The following is a 16,638-nucleotide window of genomic DNA, read 5'->3' as shown; positions in this document are numbered from 1 at the left end:
TTTTAACTATTTATTTGTATGATACAGCTGCAAATAAGTATTTGAACACCTGAGAAAATCAATGTTAATATTTGGTACAGTAGCCTTTGTTTGCAATTACAGAGGTCAAACGTTTCCTGTAGTTTTTCACCAGGTTTGCACACACTGCAGGAGGGATTTTGGCCCACTCCTCCACACAGATCTTAGATCAGTCAGGTTTCTGGGCTGTCGCTGAGAAACACAGAGTTTGAGCTCCCTCCAAAGATTCTCTATTGGGTTTATGTCTGGAGACTGGCTAGGCCACGCCAGAACCTTGATATGCTTCTTACAGAGCCACTCCTTGGTTATCCTGGCTGTGTGCTTCGGGTCATTGTCATGCTGGAAGACCCAGCCTCGACCCATCTTCAATGCTCTAACTGAGGGAAGGAGGTTGTTCCCCAAAATCTCGCAATACATGGCCCCGGTCATCCTCTCCTTAATACAGTGCAGTCGCCCTGTCCCATATGCAGAAAAACACCCCCAAAGCATGATGCTACCACCCCCATGCTTCACAGTAGGGATGGTGTTCTTGGGATGGTACTCATCATTCTTCTTCCTCCAAACACGTTTAGTGGAATTATGACCAAAAAGTTCTATTTTGGTCTCATCTGACCACATGACTTTCTCCCATGATTATCCAAATGGTCATTGGCAAACTTAAGACGGGCCTTGACATGTGCTGGTTTAAGCAGGGGAACCTTCCGTGCCATGCATGATTTCAAACCATGACGTCTTAGTGTATTACCAACAGTAACCTTGGAAACGGTGGTCCCAGCTCTTTTCAGGTCATTGACCAGCTCCTCCCGTGTAGTTCTGGGCTGATTTCTCACCTTTCTTAGGATCATTGAGACCCCACGAGGTGAGATCTTGCATGGAGCCCCAGTCCGAGGGAGATTGACAGTCATGTTTAGCTTCTTCCATTTTCTAATGATTGCTCCAACAGTGGACCTTTTTTCACCAAGCTGCTTGGCAATTTCCCCGTAGCCCTTTCCAGCCTTGTGGAGGTGTACAATTTTGTCTCTAGTGTCTTTGGACAGCTCTTTGGTCTGGGCCATGTTAGTAGTTGGATTCTTACTGATTGTATGGGGTGGACAGGTGTCTTTATGCAGCTAACGACCTCAAACGGGTGCATCTAATTTAGGATAATAAATGGAGTGGAGGTGGACATTTTAAAGGCAGACTAACAGGTCTTTGAGGGTCAGAATTCTAGCTGATAGACAGGTGTTCAAATACTTATTTGCAGCTGTATTATACAAATAAATAGTTAAAAAATCATATATTGTGATTTCTGTTTTTTTTTTTTTTTTTTTTAGATTATGTCTCTCACAGTGGACATGCACCTACGATGACAATTTCAGACAATTTTCTCCAAGTGGGAGAACTTGCAAATACTTATTTTCCTCACTGTATATATTATTCTAGCTTCATGCTTTTGTTTTTATCAACACATGAATATGGGTAAGTTATAAAAAAAAAAAAAAAAAAAAAAAAAAAAAAAAAAACATTTTGAGCAAAACCCTGAGAAAATCATGTTTTTGTCGAAGACTTTGTCTAGATGGGATTCAGAATGATGATCTAAACACAGATGCAGTAGACTGATCAACACTTGATCCATTGCTCATAGACTGATCCATCAACACCCCCAAAGCTTCACAGTCCTGTAGTTCGTCCTGGGTCGAAATTTCATTCAGTAACATTAGGCAGTTTTGATTTATATGCAGTATAATGTTGATGATCGTATGTGTAATAGCGCCCCCTGCCATATTACAGTGAAAACACGGAAAGCCTGAAATTTCCGTCTATGGTGGGGAAGCGCCGTCTCATAAATGGCGGAAATTTCCAAAGAGTTAATAATGCTGATACAAATGGTGAAAATAACATAAACTAAGATTAATAAATGATTTACAAGTATTTTGCATTGTTAGTTCACGTTAACTAATGTAGTTAACAAATAGAACCTTATTGTAGTGTTACCAAATTTTGTCGAGAACATTGTCTGTTAAGATTTTGATCCTATTTACTGACAAAATTTCAGTGTGTGCAATTAAGTCATGCACATGTGCTCACGCACATGCACACACACATACACACATAGCCTAATGAATAATGCAACATTCATGTGGCCTGGTTGGATGTTTTGCGTCAGCACTCCTATAAACTGTAATTGCCTTTTTTTTAATACACCAAAGATTGCAGACAGACCTGTTTGTACTGCGCACCTTGCGTCATGAGTGACCTTAAAATAAGCAATTATATCCATCTTCTGTGCTAGAAGTACCAAAACACATTAGGATTGTAATTTACTTAAGCCTTTATATGACCGTGTAATTGCATGAGTAACTACTGAGGAGTGCTATAACATGGATTGTTCTCACCTAAATATTTTCTGTTATCTAACAATGTGATAAGTAGGCCGAGCAAAACATTGTTATTCACTGCAGATGACCTTCTTTCCTGGCCCGTCACAGCTGTAGACATAAGGTATGTTGTATGGGTGGTCCTGGATGGACTAGCATTTTATGCATTGCATAATTTTGTGATGAATTTGACAGCATCTATAGAGGAAATTGATCAAATGTTAGCATGTTTATTAGCCAGTTAACGTTAGCCAGAGACGTATGTCTGACACTTAAGTCAGTTAATGCATGAAATTCAGTATATTAGAAAATCAAATATCCAGGTTTATCAACTGGTCTCAAGGTGCTTTTTAGTGGATTCATGAAGTCAGTTAGCACAGGTGTTGTTCATCACAGTAATATTTGATAATCTGAAGAACCTTTTTCCACTATAAAGAACCTTTTATGCAATGGAAATGGATGTTAAAAGTTCTCCAAGGAACCATCAATGACTATAAAGAACATTGATTTTAAAGAGTAATGACAGATCCATGAGCATAACATTATGAGTCAATAAAGATATTATTATGGGGATATTTTTTATTTATTTTTTTGGAAAGATTCCATTTGCTGCTGTACTTACCCAGAATTTCCAAAGCCAGCATGAAGAGCACTCACGGTTTCAAGAGCATAAAGTGAGAGCATAAAATCTCCACGACTCAATCCACCCTAATACGACTGTAAACGCGATAATGAAACGGAGCCAAAATTGGTGGAATCATTTATTAAAAGTGATATTTAATTTCAGAATTTAACATAACACAGATTAAAAGTTAAATCAAGATGTATGCAATAATTATTTTACTCTGTTCTAATAAAAATGTAGAAGATTAAAAGATGGATTTAAAAAGATCAACTTTTTCATGAAATTGAAAAAAAATGTAATTAGTTTCTTGAGTGAAACATTTTCTTAAACCCTTCAGTTTTTCTATATTAGGGTCTCCGACACAAACTGGCGATAACAGGCCTTTTTCTGGCCGATAATCAATATGCTTACTAATAATATATTAATATTTATCTACACAGCTATATAATTTTTTTTTAACACTTAACTAAACAAAATGAACATTTCAAGCTCTATTTACACTCATTTTCACATTCAAGAACACCTCCTCTTATCCAAATACTGGTTTAGATTGAGTCAATTTGGCCCAGTTCCACTGAGTAATAATTGTATAAAGTGAACCAACCTCTAAAAGAGCAGATATGTCCTGTAGTTTCTGATTAGTGTATACCCAGTGCGGTGGGATTTTTCTCTAAAGTGCATCTCTGTACATCCATATTTACAACAATACATACTACTGATATAAGATATATCAGAGGTCGTATAAACTGAGCGGCCATGTTTCTCAGATCGGCTTGTACAGCAGGGTTGTGACATATTTCTTCTTATACCGGTGGGTGGCACTCAGAACCATTACGCCATCCTGTCAGAGGTACAGATACAGAGTCATCAGAACAGACTTGAAATCAATGCGGGTTCATCTCACAGAGCTCTTTAAGTTGCTTTACCTTAATGGACAGAGCGTACAGGTGATTAAGCATGACGTGATTGGGCTCAGGGAGCAAAGCTGGATCACACTGTTGGAAAACAAGAACGCATTTCTATTAGCAGCATCTATATTGGACCTAACAATGCAATTATGCAAATGAAACACTTTTTAAGTTATAAAGTGTAGAAATAAAAATGACATCAGAGTTTCCCAATCTGGGCCTCGATCCCCAAAAGAGGGTCATCTGAACTACGTCATTTATAATGGGAGTCTATTTTGACCAATTAAACTTTTTGACCAATTAAATAACATGCCTTTTTATATAAATATCCCATGCCTTTTTCAATAATTAAAATTCAAATCAATTTGCTAGTTAATCATGTGATTGTGGTCAACTGTGAGCCAGATCAACCTATTCACTAAAAAGACAAGAATGACCCACATCACTATGGCAAGCGAGTTTTAAGGTCCGTTCACACCAAGAACAATAACTACAACGATAACTATAGTGTCCACACTAGTGGATTATATTGATATCTTTATTGTTATAGGTATCATCCTTGGTGTGAACGGACCTTTACTCTATTCAAGAGCAACATTTGCAGATAAGAGCTATAAGTGCACAGAATTGTGTATATTTAAGCTGAAAATTTAATTTTAAACATTTTTATATCAATAATTTGATAGTATTGATACTTCTTAAGTGCTATGAAATACTGTTGTTTAAAAAAAAAATTCTAATTTCTTTGTTGTCTGTTTAATTTTTTTCTGGATTTTGTTTTATGAATTAATACAAATTAATTTATAAAACTTAAAATTTTATAAATCTTTTTTGTCAAATAAAGTACTGCACATCTACACTTTTATTGTATAAATTACAGCAAGGATTGAGAAAAAAATTAATTGTGAGATATTTCTTAAAAAAATTCATATTATTCTTACCTATTATTATTATTATTATTTTTAAGAAGTACATTTTACTACACAATAGTCCATTTCTGTCGTAACTTCCGAGTTAAACGAAACTTTTATTTTGGCGGGTTGTAGTGAGTTTCTGAGAGTATGTGCAGTAGACAAAAACACAGAGCATGTTGACTTCGAATGATTTAATTATGTGATTTAAGAATCAAAGACACCAGTCCAAATATCGCAATTTGAAAATGATTAATTGTAAAAACCCTACTTTTGGTATATAAATTCCTTACATTCCAGTAAAAATCATAGGGCCTTTCATCAAATCAAGTCATTTAGTAGAGAATGGTTGTCATTTTTACAGGTCTAATGCAAGGTCTTTTGCAGATACTCACTGAGATGCCTGTGTCCTTATTGAGGATGACCTGTAACAGATGAGGGGGCAGGATGGGGGGGGATTTGAATTTCTCCTCCTGTTTGGGGACGTAAGAGTCCTGATGGTACGGCCCAGGAGGAGAGCTGGACAGGTCTATAATCAGTAAATACAGTGTGTCATAACAACCCACGACTGACCATGTTTGGCCATTAATGATACATCACGTAGCAGATCGTTTGGAAATGGAAATGTGGAAATGGTTGTGTTCAAACCTGACATGTCAGAGCATTTCTGTGAATCCACCATGAGTGCATCGAACACCTCAAAGTCTGTCTTCTTCACCTGGATGATGTTGTTGACCGTGCCGAGCTGGTTGGTCACCACAGGCTGAAGAGAAAGAAGGTCAATATTATGCTGGTTTTATAGTACTAATGGAGGATATTGATGATGACTGATGTCTTCGTCACCTCTGTTGGGTCATGTGTCCACTGTCCATCCACGAAGAATTTATACTGGTGTTCACCCTCAGGCAAATCCACAATCGCCACAAAGTTGTTTTGACTATTGAAGAAACAGAGGTAAACATTAATGTTAAATTAATGAATCTAGTTAAAAGCTATCAGAAGAATACTTTCAGCAGAAGACTTCTCCATTTGTAACAGTCAGCATAACCAATCATCTGTGCCCTATAGAGAATGATGTGATTTAAGGACCTATCAGCGCCATCTAGAGTTTCATGACAGAACTTTGTATTTATATACTATTATATTTTTTATTAGCTTAGCAAAAAGTTTTCATTTTGATTTTAGTTTCATTTTAAGCAATTTTGCTTTATAATTTATCTTATTTTTTATTTTAATATAACTATTTAGGTTTAATTTTATTTATTGATTTATTTACTAAACTTTTTTAATAGTTCTAGTTACCGTTAAATGTTACTTACCTCCTAATCAAAGGAATCTTATTGGTCCAATTATTAAAAGAGCCAGAAATATAGACTTCTCTTCCAGCTCCCGTCCACCGAAACACAGTGGGTCGATCTAAAGTGAGAACCTTTTCACTGGTCTCCAGGTCTGATCTCCAGTCAATGAATTCCTCTTTTACTAATGGTGCCTAATAGAAAATTAAAGATAGAACACATGGTCATCATATCTAAATTCTGATATCTTCATAACATACAGATAATGTGAGCCAGCACACACTTTGATGTCCTCCCCATGAAAAATATCGGCATCTTCTGGACTGTCCATTAGGATTTTGGGACGGTCTCCTTCCTTAGTTCCTCGACTGTCCCTTCTGTGAGCCTTTTCCTGGCCCATGCCTGCCCTCTCACTGCTTGTGTTCCCCATAGTGCTCTTAAAAAAAGGTCACAGAGGGTAAGCAGCCAGCTGGTTGGGCTAGAAATGATCTGTAACCCAAAACAAACACCACGATACTGTAAGAAATATGGTGATCTTAATGTAATGCATCACTAATCCTATATAAAACATGGATTTCCCCCAGCTAACAGGGAACGCTATCAGAGCTTTGGCTAACGTTCTGGCAAGGTTCTCTCAAGGTTATGAACAAACGTTATTCCAGTAACATTAATAGAACATTGTTCAAGCCATTACGCTCTCAAAATGTTATTTGTACATCCTTCAAGAACATTTTTGAGATTTTGCATATGCCCATTGCCCAAGACACATTCAACATCAAATTTGCAGTAAGTCATGAATGTTTCAGATCCATTTTTTTCCATGTTCATTAAAAAGCCATGTTTGGTTAAAATAATAATAATAATAATAATAATAATTTTGAGTTAATTTTTGATTGGGTCCCAACATTTTGGGGATTTTAATACATACACTTAAGAATGTAAAGACTAGTTTTAAAATCTTCATTGAATTAAACTGATAATTTGATCAAATCGATGGCTGTCAGGTCATTGTAATTTTAGCATACTAAATAGTGATTGGTCTTAATCAAACATCTGAGTTCATAGTCCAAATTGGTGTGAATGTGTTTTAGGTTATTCATCTTGCAAGCTCTGGCATTTCTGATTCTTACTGCTTACTCAACAAAACAACATTTTGACAACGCTAACAGCCCCATTAATTTAACTACGTACCTCGAGGCACATTTTTTTTCTTTTTTTTTTTTTTTTTTCTTTTTTTTTTGCATATGTTTTTAGAAAACCTTAAGTTACTCTACTGCAAGGTCACAAGCTCTAAAAGGAAGTCTGGCACAAAAAAAGATAAAGAAGAGCCAGTAACTTCAGCTTCAGCTTCAAACGTATGAAAGAAGATGTATCGTCCTGATATTAAATGCATTATCCAGTCGATTTGCCTTTAGTGGCAGCCAGCCTTCATCTAAATTTCAATAGCAATCTTCACTATGACGGGAAAAAAATGCAAACGCTTTGACTGTGAAACTATGCAAATACCGTTATATTGAAATTATAAACAACAATATGTTGTCGCGCGCCACTGCAACAACACTGTAGTAGTGCTATATAGTTAGCCGCATCGAGCATTCTTATCGACTGCAAGATTGCCACACATTTTTTCATTTTTTTAAATAATTTAATTACGGTTGCACATTTTTAATGTGACAAGACTTACATTCCCTTTTGCGCAGAACTGTATGAATTGTATTCAAGAGTCGCGACCGCTACTAGCCCTCGATCAGTTATTTCGTCATTTTTTCATTCACATTGCTTATCGTCACAAACTGTACATCCTCGCAACCACTCCGCCCACCGCGGACTTTAACTCCACTACGCATGCGCGACTTCAACTACGCCCGCTAGGGGGAGAGACGCAGCTGTTTCTCTGCGCATGCGCGTTTCTTATAACAAACTAGGGGAAAAGCACACAGCAGTGTGAAAGGGAGACTTTGAGGAGGGTCAGACTTACCGTGTTTTCCGTCCGCTGTACAAAGCTCCTAGATCACTTATAGTTTTCCACAGCTCATGTTTTCATTTTTTTTGTCTGCTGAATAAATAACCCACTGAAGAGATGCTTTCACAGCCTCGCTTTCATTCCCGTTAAAGGGATAGTTAACCCAAAAATGAAAATTCTGTCATCATTTACTCACCCTCATGTTGTTCCAAACCTGTATGAGTTTCTTTCTATTGCTGAACACAAAAGATGATATTTTGAAGAATGTTGGTAACCAGACAGTTGATAGTTGCCTAGCCTATTAATAGACTGGTGCAGATATGAGGTCACTTTGTAGGCCAACTGGCAGTTAGCATCACACTGGTTCCCTCAACAAAAACCCTTAGGGTTTTGGATTATCGCTAAAAACAAGCTCTGTGGCCAACAAAAGTTTAGGATACTTGAACGTTTTGTCCATCAAGATAATTATCACAGATAAACACAACTTTTTGAGTTGATTTTGAAGCTTAAATGCAGTCGGCAGAAGTAAAAAGCTAAAGGTAGGCTATAAACGAACTACACCACGGTCACACGAATTCAACGTCACCATCACTAAGCTTCCGACAATTCTTTACCTTATAAGTTTTTATCTAAAAACATTTTCACAGAACATTTGAGTTAGAGTAGTTTAGCACAATTATAAGCATAACGAGGCTGTAAAAGTGGACTGAGTTTACCTGTTCAGTGTGATGATGTTTAATCTCCTTGACAGCCTCTGTAGTCCCATTTAGCCACTTAGACCGCCTTTTTCAAGACACTTAACAGCTTTAAAAAAATCACGAGTGAGGTAATACTGATGTTATGTCGTAGAATAAAATGTGTCTTGAGCTTGTGTTCAACACAGACCTTATTTCAGACATTTAACAAAAACCCTATTCAAAAAACCCACTGACGATGGAACCGGAAGTGCTAAAATGCTAACTCGCTTGCGCGTTTTGGCCTACAAATTGATGTCATACCTGCAGCTTCCATGGTATTTTTCTTTTCCTATACCGTCAACTCGTTATAACATTCTTCAGAATGTCTTTATTTGTGTTCAAAAGAAGAAAGAAACTCATACAGATTAGGGACAAATTGAGGGTAAGTAAATGATGACAAAATTTCCATTTTTTGGGTGAACTATCCCTTTAAAAATCAAAGATGGCGCTCTGTGAATAAGGTCTATTGGGGACTCCTTAGAAGCTAAATCTTTATTAAACCATGTAACGTAGTGATAGAACACCCATGAAATGAAGTGTGCAGCAGTTTTCACATTTGTTTCCACATGAAAGGTCCTTTTATTTGCTTTCATGGCATTTGGAATGAAAAGTGTCCATATGTCCATTAACCGCCACTGGATGGAGACATTTAACCACAAGATAGAGAAGAGACCAGAAGAGATGATGGTCTCGGCCGGGAATTAAATTAAATTGATTTTGCTTTCATTTTAAGATCCCAAAGATATCTATATTGAATGTGTATAACTTATTTGATAACAATCATCTTGTGTGCATGGCATGTACATGTATCTGAGTTATCCGCTGTTAATGCTTTTCCTCAGTCTCAGTGTGTCATCAGATTCACTGTGTGTCATGCAAAGTGCAATTACTCCCCCACTGGCTTTCCCTCTGTCATAACCAGTGTTGCAGACCAACCACTACACACACACACACACACACACACACACACATTATTTCTCCTCTTTCTCACCCTCCCACTTAAACATGCAGTGAAAAAATGTGGTTTAATTATGCATTAAAAAGGAAGATTGCTGTGCAAAAACAAGCATGTATAACATCTTCTGCTTTTGCAGTGCTTGTCTGAGTTGAGCTGTTGCCTTACAATCAGAGAAGGCAACATTTGAATACCAGAATTTGCATTTGTGATCCCCTTGAATTTCATCCTATTAGACACCGTTTTGCTCACACACATAAACGCGCAACACGCACCAGAAAATACTATAGGAAAAGAGTGGGAGACAAGTATCAAACCAACATGGCTTAAAAGTCAGGAAACCTAGCATTTTAAGGGCGGAAAATTGCAGTTCAACCAGAGTTCCATTTCATATTAATCTTCAACGCCTGACAATTAATTCACATACAGCAAAAGCAGACTGTTCCTTTTGAAATTACAGACTCTCTGTCTCAGTTCCTTTTAGACATGCACTATTGGAGCTTCAGTGCTATTTACGTTATTTATGATGATAACCTAGCTTTACATCAGTATACACATTACTGTACGTCTCTTTGTTTTGGCCATACAATAGCAAAACAGATGTAATGAACTTGACTGACTAGATAGTCTACTTTTGGTCTGGTAAATGGTCTAATGCAGCTCTTGAAGTAAAAACCACTATGAAATGGGTGTCAAATGATTCTGTGTAAAGAAGGAAATTAGATAGAAATCTGTGGCACTGAATTTATGATCAGCCTGTGAAGGTGAGGAGTAGCCTATTTTTAAGGTTACTGCGTCATATAGACAAAAAGAGGTCAGGAGAGTGCATTATAGCTGAAAACGCTGAAAGAATTGGTTGAATAATTAATGAAATGTGCCTTTAAAAATAGAGACAAAGATGTGGGGCTAGACGACTAAGACTCCGTCAGCTGCATCTCCTGCTCTGTCTGATGTGTGAAACTAAATGTAGCATTAAAAAGGAAACTGGGTTTTAATTATGCATTTTTGTTTTCTTCTTTCACCCCAAAAACTAAATGAAGAGTATTACATTACAATACGTATGCAAAAAAAAAAAAAAAAACATAAAGGCAGTGCAACATATTGTATTCTGTAACACATAATATTCTATTAATATTATTTCCTTATATATAGCTTATATGAGCTTAAAATATGAAAATGTATCTCTCTCTCTCTCTCTCTCTCTCTCTCTCTCAAATACTGTAGCCTGTATATGTATATATTACATCTTAAATTCTTAAACATTCCAAAATTAAGCTGAACTTTATTAATTGGCATATATTACATGTATTTTGCATATTTACAAGATAAAAATACAGTATTTGTGTTTTAATACAAATAACTAACAAATAGCAATACAAAGCACTAAATTAAGCCAAATTTCCTTTAAAAAATATATGCAAAATCTAAGTTTTTATTTTTGTCTGTTTATTTATTTTTTGTGCGTGTTTTTTTTTTTTTTTTTTTTAAATGAACCCTGCTGGTATTTTGTAGTTGATGCTATGAAAGTTCAAGTTTTATTTATATCTTTAAACGAATCCTTCAGAAAAATAAGCACGACAAGTGTGTGCTGCTTTAGTTTCTCTTCTTCACATTTAGGCTACACTAACAACAAATTGACGTCTGCTCTTTAATCTAATTCACCTACTGACCTTCCAAGCTGGTCTAGAGAGCATGAATGAGTGCTGAGGAGACACCGAGTGATGAGACTCGGCTTTCAGCCAGACTGTCCTCCAGCTGACGAGTGATGCCATCTACTGCGCTGTGAAACGTCTTCGCTTCAGTGGATCTCAAGACACAACTTCCCTCAGAATCAAAGGAAGGTGCTGTCAGTAACACATCATCATGTGTACGAGTTATCCATTACTCCATATCCAGACTATCTAGACAAATGAGCATCTTATCTGATTCAGGGTAATGCAAAAAAAAAAAAAAAAAAAAGCACCGCAAGCTAAGTGTTCACTTAGAGTCCTTCAACATATTGTTTTCCGAATGGCAGTCTGAAATTGCCAAGAGAACGTCAGATGCAGGACAGGCCCCATGGGACAGCGCAGCGGCAGTGACGCTGTGCATTACCAGATGTGTAAAAAGCTCCCTGCCAGGGGCCATGTCTGTCACATCTGCTACTGCAACTTCCCTTAGTGCTCTCCTCTGAGCACAACTTTTATTAGTTTTATTACGGCCATCACCATTTCCAACTGTTCCGTTCCGACAAATATTCTGTTCATCATGAGGGCCGACATTACACATCTCAGTTTTTAATGGCATTTCACATGATCGAAATTGTGAATTTGTTTTGAATTCTCTGTAATAAAGAGCATAATTATAGATGGAAGTGAAATTTGTTGAGCAATTTGTGTACCAGTCTTTCTCTTTAGGGTGCTCGGCTGTTTAGGGTGCTATGAGTGTCCTCAGACTGACAGACAGGTAGGCAGGCAGACACACACACACACACACACACACACACACACAGAGAGAGAAAGAGAGTCCAGTTGGCAGGTAGACAGACAAAATCAATATTTTGTCAAATCAACTTAGATCATTTATGTGGTTCAGATAACTTGATATTTTGTGTTTCTGTTGATTTATCCAATCTCCTTCATTGTATTAACTATTTTTATTTTTATTTTTCAATGAACTTAATATTTTAAGGCAACCAAAGTAAAACCAACAGTAATGTTTTTACAGTGTATAAATAACTCAGACCCACACAGCTGAAGTGTCATTTTTGGAGTTAACGTCATGCATTTATTTTCAACACTACCAGCAAAACTCAAGAGTATTGCACAGTCCCTTGAAATAACTGCCTAGCACAATCCAATACAAACCTTCTATAAGCAAATACAGTGGATATGACCATATAAACAAGAGCGGATATGTTTCATATATACCCCCCTCAAACAGTTCGATATAATGTGTTTTAACCCAGGTGCCATTTTACAGGAGTGTGCATGATTTACGCCTAATAAAAAAGATTTTAGATATTATAAAGTGTTTTCATCTTCAACATGATACTGGAAGAAAGGAAGGAAGAAAGGAAGAAAGATCTGAGTCGTTTTGTTTAGGCAGTAAGTTCTTATCCTTTCAGGGCTCTTTCCTTTAAATTAGCATTTTAATCTTTTGGAAGATTGTACATTTGCATCAGCTATTTTAGGTAAACACTGAGTAAAGTCACCTCAACAGGTGTTACATTTTTTACAGACCCAGTAAAATATAATAATTCTGAAAGTAGTGAGTTAAAGAAACATCAAATGAAAAATAAAACAATAGGTCAAGGAAGGATTATGGTCTTACGAGGCCCCGTGTTATTGCTTTTTCCCCAGGGATGAAATAAATTATACAATTAAATCGTATAATACTTTTTAATTGCGACTTTGCATTCCACAATTGCTATTTAAAAAAAAAAAGTCATTTTTTTAGACTTTTTATCAACCCAGTGAGCTGCTTTGCTATAGGCCTATAGGTAGGACAGAATCCTGAATGAAACCTTAAAAGTGACCAATCTGAACTGATTTTCAAAGCAACTATGATGATTGGATGAAACACAGGATAGACTTGACTGACAACTGATTTCAACAGAGTCTGGCATTAGCATGTTGCTAAGCTAACTATACCTACTATAAAAAATATTGGGTAAAAATAGCTGATTTCAATTAGATCTTTAAATAGAATTCATAAGTATTCTATTATTGAAATAATCATACCTATTTTAATAAAAAAAAAAAGAATAAGTAGGTTGGAACCTTAGAAAGAAGCATGCTAAGACTTGACTGATTCAAAGACTATTGAATTACACAAGATGTGTCACTCGTATTGTTTTGAATGGGGAAAAGTCTAACGCTCCATATGGTGGAATATGTCCCCCGTTCGAAATAAGAGCCAATTGCCGATTGGTAAAATCACTGCGTCACTGCAGCAGCCGTTAGAAGCTCCGGAGTCAGTCAGTTGCGCTTCCACTGCGCATTAGCTTGATCCAGCTTGAAAAGTGTCGTTTTCTGTCATGATTTGAGCATTTAGAAACACAATGTATGAGACAGTTGTTGTCAAATTTCACTGGTGATTTCAAATATTAAATTTAATCGTAAGCTTGGCGAACAGTTTGGAAAAAATGTATGTTTTCCCATTCAAAAAGATATGCACTTGCATGAACGAGAGGAGTTTCAAAGATGGCCGCCGAGTGAAATTACTTGTCTTAGAGGGACTTTGACTGATTTCAATGGAGTTTAAAATTAGCATGTTGCTAAGCTAATAACATATTATTCTTGAAACTATAAAAATACATAGAACACACAGATATTGGGTACAATAAATAGATCTTTAATTGAAACTTTTTAATTTGTGTTCTTTAATATTGAATCATATGATTTTTGTCAAAATTAGGTATCTTAGAAAGCTTCATAATTAAGTTTTTGGTAGCTAAACTAGCTAAGAAATACTCAAATAACCATAAATATTCACAAACAAATACTGGGTAAAATAAGATTCAAATAGCTTTAAAGAGCAACTTGCAGGTAAAAAAAAAATCTAAATGAATATATAACCGTGTATGAAAATACCATATGAAAAGATAATGCAGGATTTAAAATGTTTTAAAACGACATAATGACACCAATTTAGTAGATAAAGTGAGCGTTTCTTTGACTGCTCGTACAAGCCGCTTTTTTTTCAACATCGCGTCATTTTACGTCACACGAGGGAGACGTGTGCTGTGCTCTGCCGCAGCTCAGTGCAGAGTAGGTTGGTATTCAGTAAGAGCGGTCGTGAGACAGTGTGTTTTCAGTAGTTTTTGTATTTCAATTTATCATCGTCATGGTAAATGTATGTGTTTGTGGAGCTTGCAAAAACTCCAGCCTGTCAGGACATCGAGTCCACCGGTTTCCTAACAGGAAAAAGGACGGTGCTATCTTTTGTGCCTGGGTGCGGGTTGTGCAGGTGAAGAGACGGGATTTCTCTTCCGCGTCGGCTTCGGAAAACGCGGTCGTGTGTAGCGTTCACTTCAGATCGGATGATTATCGTCCCGGCGATATGAAGGAGTTCAACATGGGATACCGAAGTAAGAACCGGGTGAGACTCAGAGCTAGTGCGGTTTCTTCAGTGTACGCATCTTCGGGTTCTCCCGCCGGATGTAGGCGCGAGCACAACATCAACTGGCAAACGCAATGTAAGCGGAACGAAACTGAGCTAACAGTTACTCGTTATTGTGTTTGTGTGGACCGTTTATCAGTTTGGACCAGTGCAGCGCGAGCCTGATCAAGCAACACTGTAGCCTAACTGCGAGGTAAATAAAGAGTTCGCCACTGAAGTAATAACATCGCTGCGAGATCTAGTGAGAAATATTCACATTTCTCCGTTATTAACGAATCAAACAGCGCTGACGTGAAAACCAGGAATAAACATTGTGCAATGAATGAACGAACTATCCAGTGTCCACAGATCAGCAACATTCACCATGGCTTTACTGTAGTAACACTAACTGCAACCATGGAAGTTTGGCATTTTCCACTAAGGCCCAGTATGCATCCACCTCCCTGTAACACTGACTTTCCTCAGCTGTAAACATTGCCTCGCATTTCCCACACAAGCACCTATGGAACAAAAAATGTATCATGAATAAATATCTCTCTGTCTCTCCATGAGAAACTGCTAAGTTATATCACGTAACGTTAGTCTGGGCGGATATTAATGAGCATGACAAACGCCTGATCAAAGCTTAGTTTCTGTTATTGTAAGTTCCAATATGTTCTGTCTAACATTAATCCTGGCCTGTCCCTGCTCTCTTGGCAGCCTAGCAGGCTCATAATTGTATGGCTGTGGTCCGTAAACAATTTCCTCAGTGTCCGAAATGTCATTGCAATCCATATTTCCCTGTTGTGTGAATCGACCGCTCTCCCTCGTGCTACGTCACGACTCTCGCCCGTCACGCCCATTTTCAGATGCGGAAGTAAAATTTTCTCACAAAAACGACTCCAGAAGCCACTGTAGCATATTTATAATTTTTTTTTAAAGAAAATCTAGTTCCTACATTATTTTTCTATACATTGACTTGTTGGGTCTTCTAACCTGCAAGTTGCTCTTTAAAGGAACCATATGTAAGATTGTGGCCAAAACTGGTACTGCAATCACTTTCAAATTACTGTAGAGCAGTGTATCCCCTCCCCCTCCCCCCTGACTCGAGGTTGCCAGATAGGCTGCAGGATCCAGCAGGAACGTAGGCTGCTACAAGGAGCTTCCAATGGCAAGTGACGAGTCCTACACAGTAAGTTGGACTCGTTTCTTTTCGTTTTTTGGACTCGTTTTTTTCTGTTAATTATGTTTATGCTTCATGAGAGATGTTTTGCGAAGTAATTATGTATCGCAAAAATTTACTACTGGCGATTAGCCAAATATAATCGTAAAGATGTACGCTCGTATGTGACAGTACATTGTTAGAACAGTAGCTGTTAGTCTAACTTGCATCTCCTATACAAATCCTTGTTTTATTTCGAACTTTGTCACGTCGTATTTCGGATTCATAACGAGGTCTTTTAGGTTTCGTAACGTTAGACATTTTTTATCCGACACATTTGTAGCTGCAGCTGTGGTAACTAGAGCAGAGCTGGCAACCCGGATGCCGAAACACTACTGACTTCGTGATTGGTAGATCGGTGGAGGGCGGCGCATCAGGCCAAAACAAAACATGACAACATCAACATCAGTTGAGGGCTGCAACTTCACTTTTAAATGACAATATCCTGGCCGGACTACTGTTGTCAGTGATATAAGTATTTGAAATGAACATGATTTCTTAATGTCTAGTGACATATCAGGGCCATTTTATGATTAATTGAAATACATTTCTTACATACGGTTCC

The 16,638-nt window shown here is 37.2% G+C and overlaps 1 protein-coding gene across 2 annotated transcripts; it reads right to left on the bottom strand.

Moving 5' to 3' along the window:
* Positions 1-2,968: 2,968 nt before the first annotated feature.
* prkab1a (protein kinase, AMP-activated, beta 1 non-catalytic subunit, a) lies at positions 2,969-7,939 on the bottom strand. Of its 2 annotated transcripts, none has more exons than XM_081354170.1 (8): positions 7,799-7,939; positions 6,398-6,603; positions 6,139-6,308; positions 5,663-5,756; positions 5,468-5,582; positions 5,215-5,348; positions 3,927-3,995; positions 2,969-3,841 (listed from the first exon to the last, which is right to left on the bottom strand). In XM_081354170.1, exons 2-8 carry the CDS (start codon positions 6,542-6,544, stop codon positions 3,764-3,766), a joined length of 807 nt encoding a protein of 268 aa, XP_081210296.1. In that variant the 5' UTR covers positions 6,545-6,603; positions 7,799-7,939; the 3' UTR covers positions 2,969-3,763. The 2 variants fall into 2 exon arrangements, with proteins under 2 accessions (XP_081210296.1, XP_081210297.1); XM_081354171.1 differs by having other exon boundaries at positions 7,306-7,896.
* Between the last annotated feature and the right edge of the window lie 8,699 nt (positions 7,940-16,638).

The sequence above is a fragment of the Scardinius erythrophthalmus genome (assembly GCF_964197995.2).
Source record: "Scardinius erythrophthalmus genome assembly, chromosome: 23".
In the NCBI taxonomy this organism is placed as follows: domain Eukaryota; kingdom Metazoa; phylum Chordata; class Actinopteri; order Cypriniformes; family Leuciscidae; genus Scardinius; species Scardinius erythrophthalmus.
This window is presented reverse-complemented; position numbering and strand designations above follow the sequence as displayed.

What these genes read in the sequence shown, in the direction of transcription:
- prkab1a (XM_081354170.1), bottom strand. Translation starts at nt 6,544, where the DNA reads ATGGGGAACACAAGCAGTGAGAGGGCAGGCATGGGCCAGGAAAAGGCT. An exon ending in AAGATTCCTTTGATTAGGAG is followed by an intron (nt 5,757 to 6,138) that starts GTAAGTAACATT and finishes TTTCTTCAATAG; the next exon opens with TCAAAACAACTTTGTGGCGA. An exon ending in GAAATGCTCTGACATGTCAG is followed by an intron (nt 5,349 to 5,467) that starts GTTTGAACACAA and finishes TACTGATTATAG; the next exon opens with ACCTGTCCAGCTCTCCTCCT.